Below are 25,435 nucleotides of genomic sequence, written 5' to 3'. Positions count from 1 at the left end.
ACTTTTTTGTCTTAAAACCACTGGGAAGAATAAAAGAGATACTGTCCAGGCAACACCTAGCACTCAATAAAAAGCAGTTGAAAAGCATGCTATAATCTTGAAATGATTATGTTAAGGTCATAAATTGAGACCCTAGGTAGATATTAGGTGGACAGGTCTAAGAATTATTAGATAGAAAGAATCATAAGGACTACTGGGGGCAAGTAGGAAAAAGGAGTCATTGAGAGACCTACGATTATAGGGTTGATATCTGCTGAGTAATGATGTGGTTAAAGACAGAAATTGTGAAGTTAGAAGCAATATTGGATTGTGCAAGGTGCAAGGTGCAAGGCTTTTCATGATCTTCTGAGGACAAAAAGAGATGCAGGATTTGAATAAGCAAAGAAGATAGAAATTGTATATTAGTTAAATGATTAAATGAAAAGACGGATGAATTAATACATAAGAAATTAATTCAGAATGGGCCGCCTGGGTGGCTCAGTTGGTTAAGCCTCCGACTTCAGCTCAGGTCATGATCTCACAGTCGGTGAGTTCGAGCCCCGTGTCGGGCTCTGTGCTGACAGCTCGGAGCCTGGAGCCTGCTTCGTATTCTGTGTCTCCCCCTCTCTCTGCCCCTCCCTTGCTTATGATCTGTCTCTCTCTGTCTCAAAAATAAATAAAAACATTAAAAAGAATTTTTTTTTAATAAAAAAAATTAATTCAGAATGTACTTATTGGGTTCCAGGTACTACGAACTTATTGCCTAGCAAGACAAGATTCATGGTGGTAGTTTTAGAATTTCTATAAGAGAAGCTCGGGGATAGTAATCTCATTTGGAAGGGTGTGGAGAGAGGGGTATGGGTGGGGAAGGGGATTTGTCTTAATGACTCTGTAATCTCTTAGCACTTTAGCTGAGGTCTGAGAAAATACCAAAAAAGAGGGAGGGGCACTGATTGAGATTAGGCTAGAACAATTGTCCTCAGACCAACCCTCAACTCTGCCACTGCAGACATATAAGGCAGACATATATAAACAATAATAAATTACCAAGATACTTATTTCAACAGATCTCTGAATAAAGAGCTATGTCAGCATGGAGGTGCAAGCATTTACTTTTCCTCGGGGGAAGAGTAGATAAGGGAAGGATTTAATAAAAAGTTGTGATTTTAATACACCCTTGTTTATTACACTTGAAAAAGGGAATTAATGTCCTAAACACAAGGAACAACACAGATCTTCAAAGACAGAATAGAGACCCTGCAGACTGTTTCGAACTTGGCTGAAGCGGAGGTAAGGCTGGATATGAAGTGTTAGCAGTGGCCCAATCATCATAGGCCTCCATGTTTTGAAATTCATCCTATAGTTTTTTTAAAAAAATCTTTTAATGTTTATTTATTTTTAGGAGAGAGAGAGAGAGAGAGAGAGAGAGAGCGTGCGCATGTGTGCAGGAGCAGGGGAGGGGCAGAGAGAGAGGGAGACACAGAATCTGAAGCAGGCTCCAGGTTCTGAGCTGTCAGCACAGAGCCCGACATGGGACCCAAACTCACAAACTTGGAATCATGACCCGAGTTGAAGTCAGATACTTAACTGACTGAGCCACCCAGGCGCCCCCTGAAATTTATCCTATGATTGATGGGAACCACTGAAGGATTTCAGTCACTGGCAGTGACAATGATAAAATGCTACCAAACATTTTACTAAGATCAAAGGACTATGCATTTGAAAGAGGTACGAGCAACATGACCACCCCAACCTCTTCTTTGTGGTCCCTATACTCAAGGAATTTACATTCTCATGGGGAGAGATAGACAATAAAAAATAGACATATGATACAATATCAGGTAGTGATAAGTGCTGGAAGAATAAAGCAGAGGAAGGCATAAAAGGATTGGGCGGAGGTATTTGTCTTAAGGCAAACTCAATGTTCTTTTCACTAATCTCATCTCATAGTCACATTAAAAAAATTGGTTTCAAGTCCTCTCTCACTTTCCAACACAACAACTCTACTATACTGAAATCTTAATGTTGTGAACCTAACCACGCATTTCATTTATTGTCTAATAATCCCTTTACTTTCTTCAGTATCTGTGTTGTCTTGCCAAAGCCCAGAAAATGAGGAACAAATTCCCCTCTGAAGGTTATAGAACTCATTACCAGGCTGCACTGAAAACCTTTCTCTACCATTTCTTCTACAGTGTCTCTACATTTCACCCAGACACAAGTCTTTACAATTTTTTAAGCCCTCAATTTCTGTAGTTTGGCTCACAAGATCTGTTTATGTCTCCTTCCCTTTCTTCTTTTATTTTTTTTTTTTTTTTTTTTTTTGCTTAAGAAACATGCTCTGTATTGAGCACTTAGTTTGGCAGACACTTGGCTAGGAACAGAGAAGGGCAAAAGGCAGTCCTGACCTCTGGAGCTGATAGCTGTGCTCAGGGTAAGAGGAGACTTTTGGGGTAGGGGATATGAAACCTGTTAAGCTGAAGTGGACGAACCACTTGCTGTTGGGCCTTAGATGCCTGGGTTGAAGTTGATACAATCCTGCGTGATACCGACAGTGCTCAGAGGCCTAAGATAAGGGGAGCAGCATATTAATTGTTCGTCAAGGGTTTCCAGTCCTTTCTCCAAGTGCGAAGTCCTGGCCAACCTCCCACCCTTCGACACCTGGGGCCTAAATAAAGGAATGCAGATCCTCGGGAGCTACCTAAATCTACAGAATCACAATGTCTAAAGGTGGGGCCCAGAAATCTGCACTTTAATCATGAATATCCCCAGGCCATTGTTATGTACACTTAAAATTTGGAAACCCTAGGCTTCTCCTACCTTTCATCACTTCACTTTCACCTGAAGTAGTTACAAACATCATTGCTATATTCTGGAGAAGGAAATTGAGGCATAGAAAGGTTGTTTAATTTGCTAAAAATACAGAGCTAGGTTTTGAATATACAACAATCTAGATACAGCTCCTAGTCTTTTTAATTTTTTTTTAATGTTTATTTATTTTTGAGACAGAGAGAGACAGAGCATGAACAGGGGAGGGTCAGAGAGAGAGAGGGAGACACAGAATCCCAAGCAGGCTCCAGGATCTGAGCTGTCAGCACAGAGCCTGACATGGGGCTCGAACTCACGGACCGTGAGATCATGACCTGAGCCGAAGTCCGACGCTTAACCGACTGAGCCACCCAGGCGCCCCAATGCAGCTCCTAGTCTTAAACATTACAATATGGTCCCATCTCCTCTTACTATATGATTTGTTGCTAATATTTCAAGAAGCACGGGGCTTGGAGTTTGAAAAGAGTCTGAAGGCCCACTAAGTTTAGTCTGATGAACTTCGGCGACTCACTCACATTTTGAATTTCATGTCCCTCGCCGTTTAAATTTAGGCCCGAACACCCCCACCTGCAAGATGCCCTGATGGGAGAGACTAAGCAGCCGACAGAACAGGGAGGCGATCGATGATTTAGGCGCGCCGCTGCCTGTTGGATTGGCTCGAGGCTCTCCCGTCAGGCCTGCCCTGCTCCCGCGCGCTCGTGGGCCCGCCCCCGCTGCCATCTTGGCCTAGGCGGGAGCGAGCCGCACGCGAGAGTAAACAGCCCGAGCCGGGAAAGTCGAGTTCCGGCTTCGTCCGGGTGCCGCGGGTTAGCGGCGGAGAGGACGCAGTCCTGATCTTCATACGTGGGGTAAATATCTGGGTCACGGTGCTAGGCCGCGAGGAACCCTCAGTGAGGCTCACCCTCCGCCCCCTCGCGGCTAGGTGCCTTGCTCCCCGGGCTTCTCCCGCCCCCCGCGGGTCTCCTCCCACTGTTGAAAGCTGCCCGGGAAAGTGGTGGCGGGAGCGGGCCTGGGCCGGAGCGCAGCGTGGACCCGGCTGCGTGTTGCGAGGCTCAGGAGGAGGTTAGAGTCTTGGATTTGGGGGCCAGGGGCCAGGCATGTAGACGCAGTGGTGCAGTGAAGCTGGGGTCGGGCGCTCGGGTCTGGGGCCCGGACTCCGACCGAGCCACTGCGGGGCTGTTTCTGTCGGTCACTGGATTTTCTCCTTTTCCGGTTCGTGCCTCAGGGTGGCCGACATGACGGCCCCGGGTGCAAGCCCCCTGGCGCCGCTGTTGGAGACTTTGGAAGACCCTTCCGCCCCCCTTGGAGAGCAGACCGACGCTTACCTGACTCTGACCAGGTAAGGCCCGCGGGGGTTGGGGAGGAGATAGTTGCGGTGGGGCACGCAAAACAGTTTGTGTATTCTAGAAGTCTGCCTGCTATGAGGAGGCCGGGGTCGTGGGCAAGGTGGGGGGGTGGTGTTGCGTGCTAAGTGACGTCCCCGGTGTTGCTGCAGCGCTCAGGGCGTGTGTTTGGAATGAGGAAGCCTGCACGTGCGTCTCGCAGGCGAAGCATTTTTTTTTTTTTTTTTTTTTTTTTAAGTTGCGTGAGAAGTGGGTGTGCTGGCCGGATGGTTTTCAGTGTAAGTTGCCCATGTATTTGGGACAACGTGGCAACCCAGAATTGCTTTTTTAATAGGGAGCAGTAACCTGGGTTTCATTTTTAATTGCAAATGCCTTGCAGTATTTTTTTCGTTGCAAATCATATTTTGCTGAATTATCTGTAGTTATTTGGAAATGCTAACAATTGTAACAATTGGCACAAAACTATAAAGGCACAGTAAATTTCTAGTAAATTGGTAATTGGAGCTAGGTTTTCATGTTTCCTTTTCACATAGTGATACTGTCCAAATGTGTACACTTTGGATGCAAAAGTTATTCTTAGGGTTTTTTTCTGCGTTAATTTTGGACATTATTACATGATAAATTGTATATACAGGTATTAAGTATTTTAAGCACTGGACCAAATTGGTAGAATTCTAACAAATTGTAGAAAAGAGTATACAAGTGAGTATTTTAGGGAATGATTATAATTTCTTTTGTGTGCCATTTGCATAACCTTGTGTTCTTTCTGCTTTTAAGTCGAATGACTGGAGAAGATGGAAAAGAAGTCATTATGGAAATTGAGAGAAAACTTTCTCGGCTATTCAGAGTTTTAAAAGTATGTCTCTGTTTATTGAATAGTTTTTACCTTGTGGGAAAAAGATTTTACCAGCTAACTCATAAGAACTTTGTTGTTGTTTTTTATAATATTTTTTCAGAGAGCCAGTGACAACAGTGTGAGCAGGGGAGAGGGAGAGACGGCGAGGGAGACACAGAATCCTAAGTAGGCTCCAGGCTCTGAACTCAGTACAGGGCTGCAACCCGCCAACCGTGAGATCATGACCTGAGCCAAAGTCAGATGCTCAACTGACTGAGTCACCCAGGTGCCCCACTCAAAAGAGCTTTGAAATGAGAGGCGCCTGGGTGGCTCAGTCAGTGAAGCCTCTGATTCTTGATTTTGGCTCTGGTCATGATCTCATGGTTCCTGAGTTCGAGTTGGGCTCCCAGCTAACAGCTCGGAGCCTGCTTGGGATTCTCCCTCTCCTCTCTCTCTCTGCTTCTCCCTGCTCTCTCAGAATGAATAAATTCAAAAAAATTTTGAAATGAAACAAAAGCAGGATTATTTTGAGTACTTAATATGTATCAAGTACTTTTAAAATTAGTTTACATGTATTCTGCCACTTAATCCTCTATGTCCCTATGAGGGTACTCTTTAATCCCCACTTTGTAGAAGAAATTGGTTTAACTTGCCTAATGTTGCCTATGGCTACATAATCTAAAACCTGTGCTTTTAATTTAAAAGCAATTATCAGAGATTATTTCATGTTTTCTGCCTTTTGATAGGAGTGTACTTCTAGGTAAACGATTTCTGTAATTTTGTCTTTGTTTTGTTTTTTTAAAGCCTTCATTCACCATCAGTTTTTGCCACTCTTGCCTGGTTAAAAAACTGTTATTGTTATCTTTTTTGCTTATTTTTCGGGAGGTGTTTAACATCAGACTGAGGACTTCTGTTGTTATCCTCACTTGAGTATACAGTGGCATTGTGACTGCCCCTAACACCCAACTTCTAAATTCCTTGCTTTTTAGAATGAAAAGGTTAAACTGAATCTCCAGAGTTCTTATTTTTATGACTGTGTTTTTGTGCTTTAAAAAAAAGTATTCTGTCATATTTAGTGTACATTTTAGCATGATTTCTGCCTAAATGTTGAGGCATTTAAGGTACTCCTTATCCTTAAGTGTACCTCTTACAGTCCTCAGTGCTTTTTGTTCATGTAAGCAGGAGCTTTTTTGTGTAGTAGTTCAAGGCTTGTTAATAGTATTATTAAACAACGTTAATCGTATTGTCTCATTTTTTTTCCTTACATTTTTCACATTCCAGCAGTATATTGGATGCGATGAAAACATGCATTTTTATAAATTTGGTGTTTGAGAACATGCAAGATCAGGAACTCAGTGGCATGCACTGTTAATAGAATTTGTAACTTAAATGCCTGATGAATAATTATTTGGAAGCATGTGGGTGGTTAATAGTAAAATCAACAGAAGCTTGACAATCAACAAAAGCTTTCTGGGTGAATTATTAAGCACCGCAAGGATAATTGAACTCCTTTAGAACAAGAACCAGGCTGGTCGAAATACAACATGTTTCTGTATTTAGAATACTGTTAGTATCAAGTCTAGGAACCCACAACATTTTTTTTTAATGTTTATTTATTTTTGAGAAAGAGAGACAAAGCATGAAGGGGGGGAGGGGCAGAGAGAGGGAGACAGAGAATCAGAAGCAGGCTCCAAGCTGTCAGTACAGAGCCTGACACAGGGCTCGAACTCCCGAACCTGAACCTGGAGAACATGACCTGAGCTGAAGTCAGAGACTTAACCCACTGAACCACCCAGGTGTCCCCCCCGCAACCCCCCCCCCCAAGCATTCTTGAAGACAACACTGTTAAGGAATACCTTCAGGCAATATATATTTAATAAAAGTTGATCATAGATACTCTCCTGGAGATACAGCAGTAGCTCTCAAAGTCATAGGTGTTTAAGACTGTCTTTTTGTGGTTCTTTGAACTGGTTGTTCTGTTATATGCTCCAGAGTTTGGTCTTTTTTATTGTTTTGTTTGATTAATTATAAAAGAGGTGTCCCAAGGAAGTGTCTGTTCATATACTTGACTATTTTTCCTGCTCAAGAGCAGCAAATAGCTGAGAATTCCTTGGATATCTGATTCAGAGCAGTGGGAGGATTTGAAGATAAATCCCTTTGGAATAGGAAATGGTACCAAGAAAAACACAGGGTTACAAATAATTGTAGGGTTGGGGAATATAGCAAGATTACCTTTGACAGGTTTGGGATTTTACAGCTTTCACATACGTAATATGGATTGGGCTTTGAATTCCAGATGGACATTCAAATTTTCCAATCTGCAAAGTAGGGATTTCTTTTAAAAGATTCAGATAATGCTTAAAGCTTCTATCACTTTAGATTCTCAGTAAATGTTACATTCCAATTCCTCCCTGTCTTAGAGGTGTCACTCCACTCTAAAGCTAGAATGTCAGCTTTTGTCTTTGAGTCTTTTGCCTATCTTTTGTGGAGGTGTCTTCAGCATTTTCCATTTGTTGTCTTTTTGTATTGCCTTCAGGTGTGTGGAGTTGGAGACATTCTTTATCTTTTAAGAGAACACTTTTTTTTAGGTGGTCTGTCTCTAGTGCCATTCTTCCTTTTTTGGCCAAGCTGTGTACATGACTCCTGATTTTATTCCTTTTTTATCTACTCAAACATTTGATTGATTAGGCTAAAATAATTTTGTTTTCTGGTCCACTTTTGTTCCTTAAGAATTTATTTACGGTTGTAATTGTTTGTAATAAATGTGCTTTTTGTTTTTACAGATTCACATTTCCAGTCAAAACTCAGACCTCAGTAGTGCTGCTCTACAGGCCTTGGGGTTTTGTTTGTATAATCCCAAAATTACCTCAGGATTATCAGGTAAATTTATTATGACTTAATATTTTTTAGAGTTTATAAATATAGTTTGGTATGTTAAAAGTACTGTTACTTTTCTATTAGTTTTGTGATTTGTAGTCTAGGATTTGCTTTTGACAAAGAAATGATGTTTTGTCATCGTTAGAAGATCTTTTTTCTAGATGTAGCTTTAACTCTGATACCATAAAATTTGCTCTAAAAAGAGCATAAGTCTATTTTAAAAATGATTGCAGTGAAAATTGAACCTTTTCCTGTACAAAGCATATCTGCTTTAGAAGTTAGTAATTTAGATGGTCATTTATTGTAGTATAAAACAAGCATATGCACTAAGGAACATGCTGAATTGAAAATCTTTCACGTAGTGGTATTGGGGTAATTTGGAACCAAAAGTAGCTAAGTTTTCAAGTAATCTTAATTATTCTTTTGTAGTTTGCCATTTTATTTTATTTTTTTAATTTATTTGAGAGAACAAGAGAGGGGCAGAAAGAGGAAGAAAGAGTCCCAAGCAGGCTCTGTGCTCACAGCGTGGAGCCTGATTGGGTGGGGGGGGGGGTTCAAACCCACAAACCATGAGATCCTGAGCTGAAACTGAGAGTCTGACTCTCAACCCACTGAGCCACCCAGGCTCCCCTGTAGTTTGCCATTTTAATGCAAACCTTGGAGGTGAACTTTACAGAGGGAGAAATCAGGGATAGGGAATAAGGATTCCTTAAAGTTATTACCATCTTTCTTTCTGAAGGTATAAAGTTTCTGCCCATTCTTTTTTATATGTGGAAATGTTCCCAATCTAAAGTAGAAGTTGTTCATTTTAGAGCAGAGGTATAGGATTTATAACATCTTGCCAAAATTTGTCTTATATGTTCAAGGCTATTAATGATGCCTATACAGTTTTTTCAGTTGCACATAATTAAATCTGTTTGTTTTCTCTGATAAAGTTTTGTGTTTTGGGAAGAAGTTTGATACCAACATTGGTTCACTGATCCTAATCTCTGGATATGCATTTAATTTTTTGACAATGTAGAGTATGTTTTGCTCTATTTCTATATTTGAGATTTTAAAGGATATAAACTGTTTTACATAATTAAAGCTGCTTGTTTTTCAGACACAGATATTGAAGAACTGCTTTTAAAATTGAATGATAGTGTTAAGAGCTCAGACAAAAATGTACGTACTAGGGCACTTTGGGTGATATCCAAGCAGACGTTTTCCACTGAAATCATTGGCAAAGTAGTGAGTATGGTTTTTATATAAGTTTTCGTAACTACGCACCACTTAAAAAATTCAGGTTTACTTGATTTGTATTTATTTGGTTCTGTCTTTTAGGTATCCACTATAATTGATTCATTAGAAATAGTATTTAATAGAGGAGAGCTGCATTCTGCTGTTGTTGATTATGAAGCATTAAATGTCATCATAAGGTATGAGTTTGCTGCTTTGGAAGAATAATTGCAGTACATTTAGAATTCACTTCAAAGAGTGGACTTTGGGAACTTGAGTTAGACTTTTTTTTTTTTTTTTTTTTTGAGTTAGACATTTAAAGAACGAAAATGTCTTCTAAAAGTCTCAAGGAGAAAAGATAACAGGAAAAAGAAGGAATTAGATGAGTTTAAATTAGTAGGTTTCCTTGTTTAGTTTTACTGAGTCATAAAAATAAAGTCTTGGTTGGGGTGCCTGGCTGGTTCATTTGGTAACGTATGCGACTCTTGATCTTGGGGTCATGTGTTTGAGCCCCATGTTGGGGAGAGAGTGTACATAAAAATAAAGAAAAAGTCTTGGTTGTGCTGATGCTGGTAACAGAGTTCTGATTTTAAAAATTATTTCCATTAAAGCTTTTGCAAGAGTTTAAAGAATAATAGGCTTTCAAGTAGACTTAGGGGATATGTCAGAAGGCAATAACAGTGACTAGCAGCAAATGGGAGAACAGGAAAATCCCCTAACTTCCTATCCATCCCTGTGCTTTAAAGGACATACTGACAGCACAAAGACTTTCTTGCTGTGATTTGTCTTACGTCGTTTTTCCATTCTTTAAAGTTTTCTTTAATTGAGCTATTTGCCTTAACTCTACTTAGTGTTCTGATGCCCTGAGTGATGCTCACATGTTACCATTCTCTGGCTATCTTCTAAAAGAATGTTAAATTCAATTGTATAAAAACATTGATACTAGGGATGCCTGGGTGGCTCAGTTAAGTGTCCGGCTCTTGATTTTTGGCTCAGGTCACGATCTCACAGTTTTTGAGATTGAGCCTCGAGTTGGGCTCTGCACTGACGGTGCGGCACCTGCTTGGGATTCTCTCTCCCTCTTTCTCTCTGCCCCTCACCCGCTTGCGTGTGTGTGCTCTCTCTCCGAATAAATAACCATTAAAAAAAAGTAATATGGAAATCTACAAATTAGCAAGTAAAAGTTCGATCTGTGTGTGTGTATGCGTATATGTACATATTCTGAAACAAATGGACCGTACTAGGTATATTTCTTTGTGCTACTTATTTTCCTAGTAGTTTAGACATAAAAGGTGAGGTCAAGCTAATTTATTCGTTGACTTTTTTATTATAGGCTAATTGAACAAGCCCCAGTTCAAATGGGAGAAGAGTCAATTAGGTGGGCAAAACTGGTCATACCTTTAGTGGTTCATTCTGCCCAAAAGGTACATTTGAGAGGAGCAACTGCTTTAGAGATGGGAATGCCGTTGTTGCTTCAAAAACAACAAGAAATAGCATCTATCACAGAGCAGCTTATGACTACTGTAAGTATTACTTTAAGGATTTTTTTGGATACTGAATTGTAAATTTCTGGCCCAAGCTTAGAGCTCATAGTAGTATCATTTCATTATGATATAGGAAGCTCCTCTTCGAATAAAACATAAGTAATTGCTTAAGGTAGTGTAGGCACACTGCTCCTAGATTAAGGAAGGAGTGTCTATTCAGTGTTTGTAGGATCTAGGCATTTTACTTCATCACCAATGAATAGTGATTGAAAGGGATTGCATTTCTTTTTTTTTAATGTTTATTTATTTTTGAGAGCAAGAGAGACAGAGCATGAGCAGGGGAGGGGCAGAGAGAGAGAGAGATACATACAGAATCAGAAGCAGGCTCCAGGCTGTCAGTACCGAGCCCTACGTGGGGCTTGAACTCCCAAAATGTGAGGTCATGACCTGAGCCGAAGTTGGGACACTCAACCAACTGAGCCACCGAGGCGCCCCGAAAGGGATTGCATTTCTGGAAAAGGGAGAACATTAATTTGAGTGCTATTTGGATTGTTTTACACAATCTCAGTAGGTATAAATTTAAAGCACATAAGTGCATATAATGTATTGTTTACTAATAACTTTTCCTAATAAGCTTTTCTATCTTTATTTCTTGTAACAAATATTTATTTAGCATCTGTATATGCCAGGCATTGTTTTAGACACTGAATATAGCAAAGAACAAAAGGAACTTGTGGAGCTTATTGTCTAGTGGGAGAGGCAGTAAAGAATACAGTATATTCAGTGAAGAACATGATGGAAAACAGACTAGATGAAGAGTGCCATTGTAGAGGAAGGGTGTGGCAGTCAGGGAAGGAAAAAGAATAGGATATTTGAGCAGTGATTTGAAAGTGGTACAAGAATTAGCTACTTGGATAATATGGAGTCAGTTAATTCCAGGCAGGAGAAGCTGAGAGCAAAGGGCCCTGTTCTGATGGTTGTGTGTTAGTCGGTGTTCAGTGAACACTGGCAAGGGCAATATGATAGAGTGAATGAGGGTGAGAGGATAGGAGATGATGTCAGAGGAACAGAGGGCCAAATCACATAGGACCTTGGGGGATATTGTAAGGAATTTTTCACTTTCTTTTATTGAAAACTGTATTTGAAGGTTTTGAGTATTGAGTGTTATATGTACTGACTTGGGCTTTAAAGGGATTGCTGTGCCTGTGTTGAGAATAGACTCTAGAGGAGTTGAGTAGAAGAAGGGAAGGTACTTCAGAGGTAACTTCAGTAATCCAGGTGTAGTGAGGGAGCCTTCCAGATTTTTAAACCTGGGATTTTGTTTATTTTTTAAAATTCGAGAGGCCTTATGGTAATGTTTGGAGACTACTAAAGTAGCTCCAATGTCTTTGCAAGTTTTTTTATTTTGATAAATTTATTTTCCAAGAGTATATATAAAATTCTTCATAAATTTGAACTTAAATGTTCTCAGGTGTCTGCTACCCATGAAGCTGTTAATGTATTTTTAAGTTAAAATGTTATCATTTGAACTCTTATGGTATACATGCTGGTTTTCTGGGAAACGTATATTGGTAGAAGAAAATTAAGCTCAACTGATAGATGGAGGAATGGCCAGATTTGTGATAAGACAGTTATAGTAAGATGTTAATGGTATGTATTTATATTTGGAAATTCAATGTAAAACTTTCAGCTTTGCTATATACTTGGAAATTTTCTAATAAAATATTGGGAAAAGCTATTCAACTAAGATAGTCTGATACTGCATATTTTGTTTTCCCAAGAGTCTTTTGGTAAATATTTTTGCATTTGTTTGCAGAAATTACTTTCAGAACTCCAAAAGCTATTTATGAGTAAGAATGAGACTTATGTGTTAAAATTGTGGCCTTTGTTTGTCAAACTTCTTGGGAAGGTAAGTCCACAGATCATGAATATTTCATAGTTTATACATGAGTTTCTTTCGTCTCTTAACTTTATATAGTGGAGCTGATCCTATAGATGTAAATTCAGCTGCTTAATAAAATTTGTTTGCAAACCCACTGTAAATACTTTTGCTTTTCCAGTCAATTGCAAATCTGCAAAATGGCAAAAGAGATCCACCCCAGCGTGCAGGTTCCCAGCTGAGGTAGAGCAACGTTATGCTCTGCCTTTTTATTTGAGCTCTCAGTATTCATTTGTAAACAGGTGTCCTTTTCATAATCCGCTTGGTGACATATTTTCCACGTTTTGTACTTTTTCTTGGTGAATTTAGTTTTAAATGACCCTCAGGCTTAGTGCCAAAGTGTTGTCCATGATTCTTAAGCACAGGAAGATTATGTGATGTGCCCTGGGGAGAAATTATATGTATTATTTTTTAAAATTTTCTTTAATGTTTGTATTTATTTTTGAGAGAGAGAGAGAGAGAGCGCACGCATGAGCGGGGAAGGGACAGACAGAGAGGGAGACGCAGAATGTGAAGCAGGCTCCAGGCTCTGAGCTGTCAGCACAAAGCCCAACGCGGGGCTTGAACCCACCGGCCACAAGATCATGACCTGAGATGAAGTTGGACGCTTAACCAACAGAGCCACCCAGGCGCCTCAGAAATTACACGTATTAGATAAGCTCTGTTCAGGCATGAGTTACAGTGCTGTTGGCTGTGAGTTCATTGTTCGTGAATCAACAATACATACGGTATCTTTAAACAGAAATAAATATAATATTGATGTCGATTGGTTGACAGAAAAGGTTCTCATAGGAACCTAACCTGCATCTTCCCTAGGAGCAAGGGCTCAGTACTTGCTAACACAGTGTTTGCAGTGGACTTTATAGAACTTAATTTTGATGAATAATGAGGATCAACCACATGTTCTGTCTTCTTTAAGCCAGGTGTTTTTTTTTTTAAGTTTTTTTTTTTTTTTTTAACGTTTATTTATTTTTGAGACAGAGAGACAGAGCATGAACGGGGGAGGGTCAGAGAGAGGGAGACACAGAATCTGAAACAGGCTCCAGGCTCTGAGCTGTCAGCACAGAGCCCGGCGCGGGGCTTGAACTCACGGACCGTGAGATCATGACCTGAGCTGAAGTCGACCGCTTAACCGACTGAGCCACCCAGGCGCCCCGCCAGGTTTTTTTTTAAGGATAGGGGAGGTGTTTTTCTTTGCTGTGATAAATAAACCTATTTATTGTAACCGTCCTACGTACATTTCATTGTCATTAAATATATACATAAGTTTTGTAAACGTCACTATTATCTATACCCAAAACTTTATATTCTCCAACAATTTTATATATGTTAAGCAAGAACTTCTTTGGTCTCCTAGCCCCAGCCTCTGGTAACTGCTGTTCTACTTGCTGTCTATGGATTTGCTAATTCTAGGCATCCCACATAAATGGAATCATGCACTATTTGTCTTTCTATTTATGGTTTATGCTAGACATCATTTTTTCAAGTTTTATTCATGTTGTAGGAATTAACTAAATTTCATTCTTACAACTGAATATTTCATGGTGTATAACTCAGTTTGTTTACTCATTTGTTGACAGATATTTGAGTTGTTTCTACTTTTCAGCTATTGTGAATAATTGCTGTGAACTTTGGTGTACAAATATCTTTTGTATTCTCTACTTTTCGTTCTCTTGGATATATGTGTAAGAGTGGAATTGCTGGTTCCAAACTGTTTTCCACAGTGGCTGCACTATTTTACATTCCTACCAGTAATACACCAGGGCTCCAATTTTCCCACATCCTTGCCAAACTTGTTTTTTTTTGTTGTTGTTGTTTTTTGATATGATAGCCATTCCAGAACATTTTGTTTTATAAAACTGGGCCATTTTCATGTTTTTGACAATACAGTAAATAGTTCTCTTGGTGATTGCAGACATACAAGAAATAATCATAGTAATGGTGGGTTTTCCTGATTGGTGTGCAGTCTTCAGTAATTGTAAAGAGTTACTTGTATGTAACTGCTGTCAAGCCAGTAAGACCGCATCTCTGCATCCATCATTTTCAGGATTGCTAGTAACTTGGGCATATTTCTCCAGAATAACCTTACGTGTTTGTTGTGTCACAGGACCCAGCTTGCTTACATCTTTGTCCATGACAATACCTTTGGTAGTAATACCCAAAGTTGTATATAGTGGGGATAAAGGGTTTTTCTTTATACCATATGATGAGGTAAAAGGTGACTTTCAGGCTGAGCTGTATTATGTCGGCCTTCTTGAAACATAAGTCTATTGGCCTAATGAATTTTTCACATTTAGGTGATTTTCGTATAAAGCCGTTTCCAGTGGAGCAGACTAGTTACAGCAACCAACCTCTTCTTTCCCTTTCCTGTTTGAATAACTTAGAATTTCTTTCTTCCTGGGCATTAACCTTGGGCAGAGGGCCTTCCCGTTTTCCTGCTTCCCCTTTCTGGTTTTAATCATATTTGAAAGTACTTTAGCTCAGGGCTGTCCCACTGTGTCCAGTAAATAGCAGGTACTATTCCCTGTGAATCTTTTAGTCACTCTTAAGTTTGGTGTTTCCCTTTAATACGTTTTCTTAATCGTAGTTTTTATTTGTATTTTTTTTTTTAGCATGGTGCTGTTTATGGTAGTGCTTAGCTTTCACACCAGTTTGAAAATTCTAGAGCTTTCCTTTTGGTTTTTCTCATGGTAATCCAAGTGATATCCATAGTAGTTATAGTGTAACTCAATAAGTTGTTTTGTGGCTGGTGGGTTTTTGTTTTTATAGAGAGCAAGAGCACCGGGGAGTTGTTGGGGGAAAGGGGGAGAGAGAGAGAAAGAGAGAGAGAGAGAGAGAGAGAGAGAGAGAGAGAGAGAGAATCTTCAGCACCCTCTATGCCCAGCACAGAGCCCGATGTGGGGCTTGATCCTAGAACCCCACCGTGAGATCATGCATGGCCTGATCTGAAATCCAGACTTGAATGTTTAACCGACTGAGCCACTCAGGCAGCCCTGCCCACTTTTTATTTGGGTGGTTCATTTTTGTTGTTGAGTTGTAGGAGGAGTTCTTTATTTTGGATGTTAACCCTTATAGGTATGGGATTTTCAAATATTTTTCGAATATTTTTTTCAAATATCTTTTCAATTGATAATATCCTTTGGTGCACAGGAGTTTTTAGTTTTTAAGTTTATTTTGAGAGAGAGAGAAAGTGAATGAGCAAGAGGAAAGGCAGAGAGAGTGAGAGAGGGTATCCCAAGATGTGGGGCTTGAACTCACAAACTGTGAGATCATGCATGACTCAGGCTAAATCCAAGAGTTGAATGCTAAACCGACTGAGCCACCCAGGTGCCCAGGAGTTTTTAGTTTTGAAGTCCCATAAAAATTAGATTTTCTTTAATTGCCTGTGCTTTTGGTGTCATAGACATGAAATTGTTGCCAATTCCAGTGCCATGAATCTTTTTCCCTGTGCATTTTTGTAGGATTTTTATAGTTTTAGTTCTCATAACTTTTTATATTTGATTCCTTTTGAGTTTATTTTTGTATTGTGTTGAATCTGTAGATTGCCCTGTGTAATAATTGACATTTTAATGGTGTTAAAAAATCTTTCTATACATGAACATGGGATGGTTTTCCATTTATTTAGGTCTTTTTAAATGTTTTTCGGCAATACTTGATAGGTTTTAGTGTACGAGTCTTTCACCTCCTTGGTTAGATTTATTTCTAAGTTTTAATTCTTTTAGATGCTATTGTAAATGGAAATACCTGATTTCCTTTTCAGATTGTTCATTGCTGTTGTGTAGAAACACAGCTGATTTTTGTGTGTTGATCTTGTATACTGAATTTATTAGCTCTACTAGCTTTTACTTATGGATTCTCTAAGCAAGTTATTTTTTGTTATTCTGTTCAGTTTGGATGTGATTTACAGCCGGTTGAGATTGTGGTTTCATTTTTAACATATTTTTCCTTGTTATTCATAATTTACTTGTCATCTGTCCATTTTTCCCTTAACGTTTTGTCTTTTTGAGTATATTTTAAAAAACTATTAGTTTCAGGGTTCAACATTTCTTACTTTTTTTAATTACTGATTTTCTTACGGATACCGTTATGTTGGTAAAATTTGAGATTTTTCTTAAACCTTCCTCATTTTCTCTAATGTCTTAGAAATGTTCTGTGTTATGCATTATGTACTTTATGGAGCCTTATATTTTGTGATCTTGAGTTTTGAGTGTACGTATAAAAATCAGTACATTTTAAACTTAAGTTTTTAAGACTTTACATAGCTAACACTGAATGAATTAGGTTAATAATAGTGCCTGTATATTGTTTTAGTCAGGTAAATAACTTTCTAATGATTTTTCATTTTTAGACCTTGCATCGAAGTGGGAGTTTCATTAATTCTCTATTACAGCTGGAAGAACTAGGATTTCGTAGTGGAGCACCCATGATTAAAAAAATAGCGTTTATTGCCTGGAAGAGTTTAATAGATAATTTTGCTTTGAATCCAGGTAAGTAAGTCTTATTTAAAATTTTTTATTTTTCTATGGGTTTCACTCAAGCAAGATGAAAAGAACAAAGCTTTTCTGATCTTTTGGGCTTTATATTGAAATAACCTGTTAAATATTTTTTTTTTATTTTAAGAGAATAAACTTGTAGCTAAAAATAGAATTTAAAAGGATAGGCATTTTTGAAATTTACAGCTAAAAAATTATGATTGCTATGGAACAAAAGTATCAGTGACTGATGAACTTTTTCAGGACCTTTGGAACAGTACCTAATAGCGGGTCATTGCTACTAATGTGTAGAATTGACTCCTTTTGATTTACTTTATCTTCCTGTTGCCTAGCAGAGGTGTTTGATATATAGTTGACCCTTGAACAGTGTGAGAGTTAGGGGCACCAACACCCCACCACAATTGAAAGCCTGTATATGACTTTTGACTCCCCCCACATTTAACTACAAGTAGCCCACTGTTGACCAGAAGCCTTACCAATAACATAAATAGTTGATTAACCTGTATTTTGTTTATGTATTGTAAACTCTGGTCTTAGGATAAAGTAAGCTAGAAAAAAGAAACGTTAAGATCATTAAGAGGAAATATCTTTACAGTACTATACTGTAAAAAAAAAATCTGTATAAGTGGACCAATGCAATTCAAACCTATATTGTTGATGGGTCAACTGTAAATTTGAGAAAGTATGTAGCCCAAAAGTAGATCAGTGTGAGTACCCACTTACCTTAGATACAAACAATATTGGATGTTTATAAGATCTGCTAAGTAATGTTGATTTCATGTTATATTTTTCTCTGGTGAAGATCATTAATCCCTTTTTCCTTAGTGTGTTTTATAAAGTGATTATTTTTATTACCTATAATTTCATTGAAAATGTTGGTAAAAGTACATTGCCAGGCACAAATTGTAAATGTTACCTTTTTGTTTATGAACTGGTAATGCAAGTTAACGTTCTGGACTAAACCTATTGGACTTGTGTAAAAGTGGAGTGTTAAAGCATAAAATAGACATAATTTAAAGAAGGTAAATAAAATGCTATCTCATTTGAAATAAGTCCAGAGTTAAAAAGTCTGGCCCTGGTATTATGGATCCAAGAAGTCTTAAGGAATCAGCTGCCTGCCTTTCTCTTCTGTTATCCTCAGTATGCCTTAATTATAGACTACAGGAAAGGGAGAAGGCAGAAGAGCAAAAATGAATTTCTTCCCAGCTGAGCCATCTATCTCTAGAGCTTTCCAGAAATTCTACATACACTTCCCTTTAAATCTCATTGGGTAGAATGGCTAAATGGGATACTGAGTAAAGGAATAAAATATTGGGTATCCATCACTGTCCTGAGTGAAAGAGGTAACTAAAAATATGGTAACTGTCAATTTCTGCTGTAGGGATATTATTGTAGCACTCTTCTCATAAGTACAGTAGGAGTTCAAAAAGGATTAGAGTATTTGTTTGCACAGTGGTTTGACTTTATTTTCTTTATAGAAATGTTAATTGTGCAACCTAAATGGCAAAGTAACTGTCAGAAATATTAATGCAATTTCATCAAATAACACAGCTGGACAGATGTTTCAAAATCCCTATTAAGTCTTTTTGATAACTTACTTGAGCACAGAGGTCTTTTTATGTATCCCCAGTTGTTACACTCACATGGAATATTAGGCTGGATGGTTTGTTGTGGAGGACTATCCCATGTGTTGAAAGAAGTTTAGCAGTATCCCTGGGTGCATTCTAGATGCCAACAGCATTCTCTGTACCTCCTCCCTCTCCGGTCTAACAGCCAGAGATGCCATATATGTTGCCAAATGTCTCTTGGGAAAATTGTCCCTGGCGCACACACAGTATCTAATAAACATTATTTATTCTATTTATTTATTTATGGCCATCTTAAGTACAATCTAGTTGTATTGGAGTTTGTCAAAGTGAAAATTTGAGGTGTAACAAGAACACCTTGTTGGTGGTTTAAAAAATTTTTTTATAAAGTATTTTTTATTTTTAAGAGAGAAAGCACAAGCAGGGGAGGGGCAGAGAGAGAGAGGGAGACACAGAATCTGAAGCAGGATCCAGGCTCTGAGCTGTCAGCATATAGAGCCTGAGGCGGGGCTCAAAGTCAAGAAACATTAGATCATGACCTGAGCCGGAGTGGGACGTTTAACTGACTGAGCCACCAGGTGCCTCCCAAAATAATTTTTTTTAATGTTTATTTTTGAGAGAGAGAGAGGGAACGTGTGAGCTCCAGGCTCTGAGCTGTCAGCACAGAACCCGACACGGGGCTCGAGCACATGAACTGTGAGACTATGGCCTGAGCCAAAGTTGGACGCTTAACCGACTGAGCCACCCAGATGCCCCTAAAAAAAAATTTTTAATCTATTCTCTTGCGATGATAAAAGGAGACTTACATACTTAGTTTTAAAATTTAGTTTTTAGCAAAACCACAAAATTTATCTTAACTTCTTACATGTTTTTGCCCATGTGCTTATTTTCTTTTAAGAAATATTATGCAGTGCGAAAAGACTGAAGTTGTTAATGCAGCCTTTGAGTTCCATCCATGTGAGAACAGAAACTCTAGCACTAACAAAACTAGAAGTCTGGTGGTATTTACTAATGAGACTTGGACCTCATCTTCCTGCTAATTTTGAACAGGTAATATAAGTTTTGGCTCTAATGATTGGAATTTTTTAACGTGTTCTTAAATTCTTAACAGTCTATTCTTTCAGTATTACATTTGCTGTGTTAGCAGATCACAATATATAAAAAATCTTTTCTTCCTAACACAGAATTTTTTATTTCCCTCAAAAGATTCTCCAGTTGTGTGAAATGGAGCCTCTAAAGCTTTCTCAACCAGCAAACACTCAAATATCTAAAGTCATTTTGAAAGATTTTTGAAAGGAAATTCCGTAACATTTAGAATGTAATTGAGAATAAAATCAACATTACTGAAATAGAAATCAAGTGCTACACTTGGTTGATAAAAGTTGGATCAGTTCTTATTTTTTTGTAACTTTCTAGGCTACAAAATGGTAACAAATTCTCTGTCTAATCTGAGGACCATAGGCTTTGGCCCTCTTCCTCCTTGCTGGTCAGGTCATGCTGGCAGCCGCTATGGTGGACCCACTGGGGCCCAGCAGCAGCTTCACCCCCCTGCTGGCACCATCTTGCCAACTGCCCTTGCTGGCATTTAGACATAAAGTTTATTTAATCTTACTTATACTTCCTTTATTTTTGCAATGAATCCCATCTTTGGTTTCTGAATATTTGTACAATAAGTAAAAAAAAGGATAGCTCTGATAATTTCTTTTATCTTTTTCATTTCTTTATCTGGGTTTTTGGAGTACATTTTACTTTTAAATCTGTAGTCTTAGTCTTTTTGTCTATATACACAATTGCACAGCAGTGAGTATAGTATATTCTTGGGGTTTTGTAATATACTGGAATTTTTAGAAAGTTTGTAAAATTTTAATTAATGTATTAAAGATTTTAAACTTAATAGCATGAGTTAATTAGAATTGGGCATTAATGGTAATATGTAACTTGAGATCATAATTTTTCCAAATTCTACCATTATGAGGTCCTAGTGGGCTTATCTTACCCAGTTGTCCCACACATTCATTGGTTGAAGTTATGCATTGGCTAGATTTGATTGGTACTGGAACGATCTTAGAAAATGAGCTTGAGGTTGTCTTAGTTTATATTTTCTTAGGGTGAATTTTTTAAAAGCTTAAAATGAGTCTCTACCAATAGCATTAAAACTCAGGCATTATTTACAGATATAATTTCCCATTTGGAATTTAGTAATGAAACTTACAGGTATTACACATGGCAAATATAGTTGTAATAAAAATGTTTACTTTTCCAATTTTAGTATTTAGGCAGTGCATCCAAACAGCCAGTAGGATTCAACATATCAAAAGAATTTAGATTGCTTCTTAAATTTAACTGTATTATGTAAGACTTTAAAAAAATTATGGATAATTAGGTAGTTTAGAGATAGTTTCCCTTTCTTTTTGTTTTTAACCCCAATAGGTGTGCGTGCCTCTGATTCAGAGTACAATAAGCATCGATTCTAATGCTTTGCCTCAAGGCAGTTCATCTCGTGTAGCTACTTCTCCCGGTTTAAATCCCATGACTCCTATACACAAAGGTAAGGTAGACATACTTGGTTCTTCTTCTGTTTTTAAAAAGGACTTGAAATGAAACCTTTGCTAAGTGTTATTCATATAAAGTGAAGCACTTTGTAATTTTGGCTCCCTTATCACAAAATCCATTCTATACTCTTGTTTTCCTTATGTGTTACTGTTGTACTTGCATTGTTGTAGTTGAAGATCTACGTTTTTCTACTGTATCTGTGAGATATATTACAAATGACTGTTGAGTTTGTTTCAGAACCAGAACCTTAGAGTTATTAAAAACAACAGATCTTAACAGATGTTTTTTAAAAAGTGGCTTAGCATATATAGTATTGAAAGAAAATGATTTGCTGTATATTATTTTGTTATAGTCAGATTTTTATATTTAAGTGTTAGAAATGTGTGCATATTAATATTTCATAGTAAAATTATCTTCATTTAAGTGGTATCTGACAGAGGCACCTGGGTGGCTCAGTCAGTTAAGCGTCTAACTTCGGCTCAGGTTATGATCTTGTGGTTTGTGAGTTCAAGCCCCAAGTTGGGCTCTGACGCTCAGCCTGGAGCCTACTTCAGATTCTGTGTGTCTCCCTCTCTCTCTGCCCCTCCCCACTCATGCTCTCTTTCTCAAAAAATAAGTAATAAAACATTAGAATTGGTAAGTGACAGTAATCTTGTTCTTAACCTACTAATTAGGAACTCTTAACAGGTTTTAAACAAGAACTCAACTTTTATTTGAGAAACAAAGTATTTACTTTTAAAAATACATTTCACTGAAATGAAGTAAACAAAATATGTTCATTTGGTTAGCTAATTTAGCTTATGTAACTTACCTTTTTTTTTTTCTTTTTTCTTTCTTTTTTTTTTTTTTTAAAGGTGCTTCCCCATATGGAACTCCTGTAACTCCTCGGATGAACTTAAGTTCAAATTTTGGTGGAATGGCCACAATCCCCTCTATTCAACTTTTGGGACTTGAAATGCTGCTTCATTTTTTGTTGGGTCCAGAAGTCTTGAGTTTTGCTAAGCAAAACAAACTTGTACTGAGCTTAGGTATTTACTTTTTAAAAACTGTTCAGATCATAGTACATTGGGGTGAGAAGACATGCTTTTTTCCCCCACAGCCCAAATATTCTGGAATTCTGTGTGATATAAGCATAAATCTTTTTAATAGAAAACACATGTCGAACCACCTAAAATTTTATATCGATACATTTATTTCATAAAGCTATGGATCGGCATAATTGTCTTTTTTTTTCTTTTTTAGAGCCACTCGAACATCCATTAATCAGCAGCTCTTCTTTTTTTTCCAAACATGCAAGTACGCTTATCACTGCTGTTCATGATAGCTTTGTTGCGGTTGGAAAAGATGCTTCTGGTAAATACTTAAGATTTGTTTGTTTAAACCTGTGTTTAAAAAAGTAGAATAGGAAATATTTACATATTGCCATCTTTTGCCCAGATTATGCTGCAGGACCTTTACATATAAATCATTTAATCCTTAGAATAACCTTTGTTTTTTAGATGAGGAAATTGCGTTGTACATAGAAGTAAATAACTTGTGCAAAGTCACATAGTAAGTGGTGGAGCTGTGATTCAGACCTGGGCTCTGTGGCTCCAGCTTCCACACTCAAAACTCCTATGTTTCATAGCCTGTCAGATATTGTGAAGAAATTTCAAAAATGAAATCGTTAGCTATTTAACTGGCTGGTTTTCAGGTGTCCTTTTGAATCTTTATTTTTTTCCTTCTGTCAGCAGCAAAAGGTGTTCAATAAAGAAAATACAGGTACTAGAAAGGAGAAAATAATTATCCTTAAGTTCCATGACCCAGTGTTAATGTGTTACAGTTTGAAAAAACATTTCTTTAAACAGCGTTGTGATAGTGTTTCATAAACTGATTACAAGGCTGAATATTATAAGAATTCTATTTTAGACTAAGAATTGCTCAACTTCTTTAGCATAAGGGTAAAAGGGTGAGCCTTTATAGTACTGTCTGCTTCATTTCTAAAGTTTGTTTTGTTTTGTTTGGCAGAGGCAGTTGTCAATGCTATTTGGAAGGAACTAATTAGCTTGATGAAATCAATCACTGAATCAGGTAACTACTGTAATACTGATCAAATAATTTTTATAGAACTCAGTGAATTGTTTGGCTTTTATAAATAAAATTATTTTAAGAGTCAATTTTTGAAGCATATAGCTTCCAGACTGTAATTTTCTTTTAAACGAGGCAATTTATTGATTTATTTTAAAAATTAACCTTTCTTAGCTAAGTATATGTTTTTATGCCTAAAAATACTGTATTTTCACCCCTAAAAATACTTGTATGTTTAGAACCACATTCTTCCTTTTCCTTTTTGATAGGTAACAAAAAAGAGAGACCAGGTTCTGAAGTTTTGACCCTTTTACTAAAATCGTTAGAAAGCATAGTAAAGTCAGAAGTATTTCCTGTATCAAAAACATTGGTAAGTAAGATAATTCATGCTGGAATTTAAAAATCATATTCTGAAATTGAATTTTTTATTGGAAAAAATACTACTTACACAGACCATGTTTTGAGAAGACATTTTGTATCAAGTATTTATCAGCAATTTAGCCCTGTAATAAATGTTATTCTATTGACTTCAGAGTTGTCTGAAACCCCAGTAAAGTAAATGACTATACCGGCAATACAGAAATATTCCATTTTCATAAGAATGAGCCATACAGAGAAAATTGGGGTTAAGAACATGAACTGTGAACTGAACTAAACATTAATTTTATAAGATTGCCTAGCTCCACTAATTGTTAGTTTGTACATTTAAGCTGGTAATAATCTTTGGGACTTGTGCAATTTAAATTAACCCTCCTTAACTGAGATAAGTACTTTGGTATTAAACACTTTTTTTTATCCTATAGTAGAGAAGAAAAAAACCAATTGGATATACTTTTTTATAATAGTGAGTCTCCCCAAGATAAACTGCAGATGAAATAGACTGTACTTAAATTCCTTCTGAGTCTCTGTGTACTGGGACAGTGATAACTACTATGGCAGTAGATCATAGTGGTTAATAGCAAGGGCTCTGGAGCAGACTAGGTTGAATCGCAGCCAAATTATTTATTAGCTGAGTGAACTTGGGAAGTTTATCTCCTCCCTTACCTTTTTTTAAGGGAATGTAGTAGTAGTTTTATGATTAGTACATGAAGGGCATGATGAGCCAGAAATGAAATAAATGAGTCCACAAATGCAATTTATTATTATTATTATCATCATTAGTGTTTGATTCAAATCAAATGAGAACGTGAAAACATATTCACCAACATAACCTTTTCTTTTTTTTTTTTTTTAAGTTTATTTGTTGAGAGAGGGAGGGAGGGAGAGAGAGTGCACACTGGAGGGGCAGAGAGCAAGAGGAAGAGAGAGTATCTCAAGCAGGCCCCACACTGTCAGCACAGAGCCCGATAATGGGGCTTGAACTCTAGAACCCTGAGATTATGACTTGCGCTGATACTGAGAGTCAGATGCTTAACGTACATCCACCTAAGCGCCCTAAACTTTCTATTATATCATTATGTCACTGAAGTTAAAGTTCAAGTTAATACCAGTACAATATTTTTGGATGGCAGTTTGATAGGCTCTGTCACATTTGAGAGGTGTGTCTTTATTTTTTTTCTTTCTTGTTTGTTTTACTTTTATTTACATCCAAATTAGCATATAGTGCTATAATGATTTCAGGAGTAGATTCCAGTGATTCATCCTCTATGTATATAACACCCAGTGCTCATCCCAACAAGCGTCTTCCCGAATGCCCCCTACCCATTTAGCCCATCCCCCCCACTGACAACCCCTCCAGCAACTTTCAGTTTGTTGTCTATATTTTAAGAGTCTATTATGTTTTGCCTTATCCTTGTTTTTACATCATTTTTGCTTCTCTTCCCATATGTTTATCTGTTTTGTATCTTAAAGTCCTCATATGAGTGAAATCATATATTTGTCTTTCTCTGACATATATTTGTCTTTCTCTGACTGGCTAATTTTGCCTAGCATAATACCCTCCAGTTCTATCCATGTAGTTGCAAATGGCAAGATTTCATTCTTTTTGAGTGCCATTCTTTTAATACTTCATTGTATGTGTATATGTGTGTGCACATCTTCTTTATCCATCCATGGACATTTGGGCTCTTTCCATAATTTGGCTGTTGTTGGCTCTTTCCGTAATTGTGTGTGTATATGTGTGTGCACATCTTCTTTATCCATCCATGGACATTTGGGCTCTTTACATAATTTGGCTCTTGTTGATAGTGCTGCTATAAACATTGGAGTGCATGTGCCCCTTTGAATCAGCAC

At 37.6% G+C, this 25,435-nt stretch overlaps 1 protein-coding gene across 6 annotated transcripts in view; it reads left to right on the top strand.

The window, feature by feature from the left end:
* Positions 1-3,521: 3,521 nt before the first annotated feature.
* The window catches only part of RIF1 (replication timing regulatory factor 1), a 71,112-nt gene continuing 49,198 nt past the window's right edge, over positions 3,522-25,435 (top strand). For 5 of the 6 annotated variants that reach the window (XR_002081776.2, XM_019456042.2, XM_019456050.2 and 2 more), the window contains exons 1-15: positions 3,522-3,656; positions 4,034-4,147; positions 4,929-5,007; positions 7,770-7,866; positions 8,966-9,093; positions 9,187-9,281; positions 10,415-10,604; positions 12,382-12,474; positions 16,853-16,991; positions 19,482-19,633; positions 21,014-21,131; positions 21,991-22,164; positions 22,379-22,489; positions 23,144-23,206; positions 23,473-23,573. Coding sequence is in view for 5 of the 6 variants with exons in the window: in XM_019456042.2 (XP_019311587.2) it covers positions 4,044-4,147; positions 4,929-5,007; positions 7,770-7,866; positions 8,966-9,093; positions 9,187-9,281; positions 10,415-10,604; positions 12,382-12,474; positions 16,853-16,991; positions 19,482-19,633; positions 21,014-21,131; positions 21,991-22,164; positions 22,379-22,489; positions 23,144-23,206; positions 23,473-23,573 (1,644 nt within the window). In the remaining variant the exon portion in view is untranslated. Of the gene's footprint in view, positions 3,657-3,754; positions 3,871-4,033; positions 4,148-4,928; positions 5,008-7,769; positions 7,867-8,965; positions 9,094-9,186; positions 9,282-10,414; positions 10,605-12,381; positions 12,475-16,852; positions 16,992-19,481; positions 19,634-21,013; positions 21,132-21,990; positions 22,165-22,378; positions 22,490-23,143; positions 23,207-23,472; positions 23,574-25,435 lie in introns of those variants that run through there. The other variant, XM_019456031.2, reaches the window with a different exon arrangement.

The sequence above is a fragment of the Panthera pardus genome, unplaced genomic scaffold (genome assembly GCF_024362965.1).
Source record: "Panthera pardus isolate Hobbes unplaced genomic scaffold, ASM2436296v1 HiC_scaffold_10, whole genome shotgun sequence".
NCBI classification, from domain to species: Eukaryota; Metazoa; Chordata; class Mammalia; order Carnivora; family Felidae; genus Panthera; species Panthera pardus.
The sequence above is the reverse complement of the archived record's forward strand: the minus strand, read 5'-3'. Positions and strand labels throughout refer to the sequence as shown.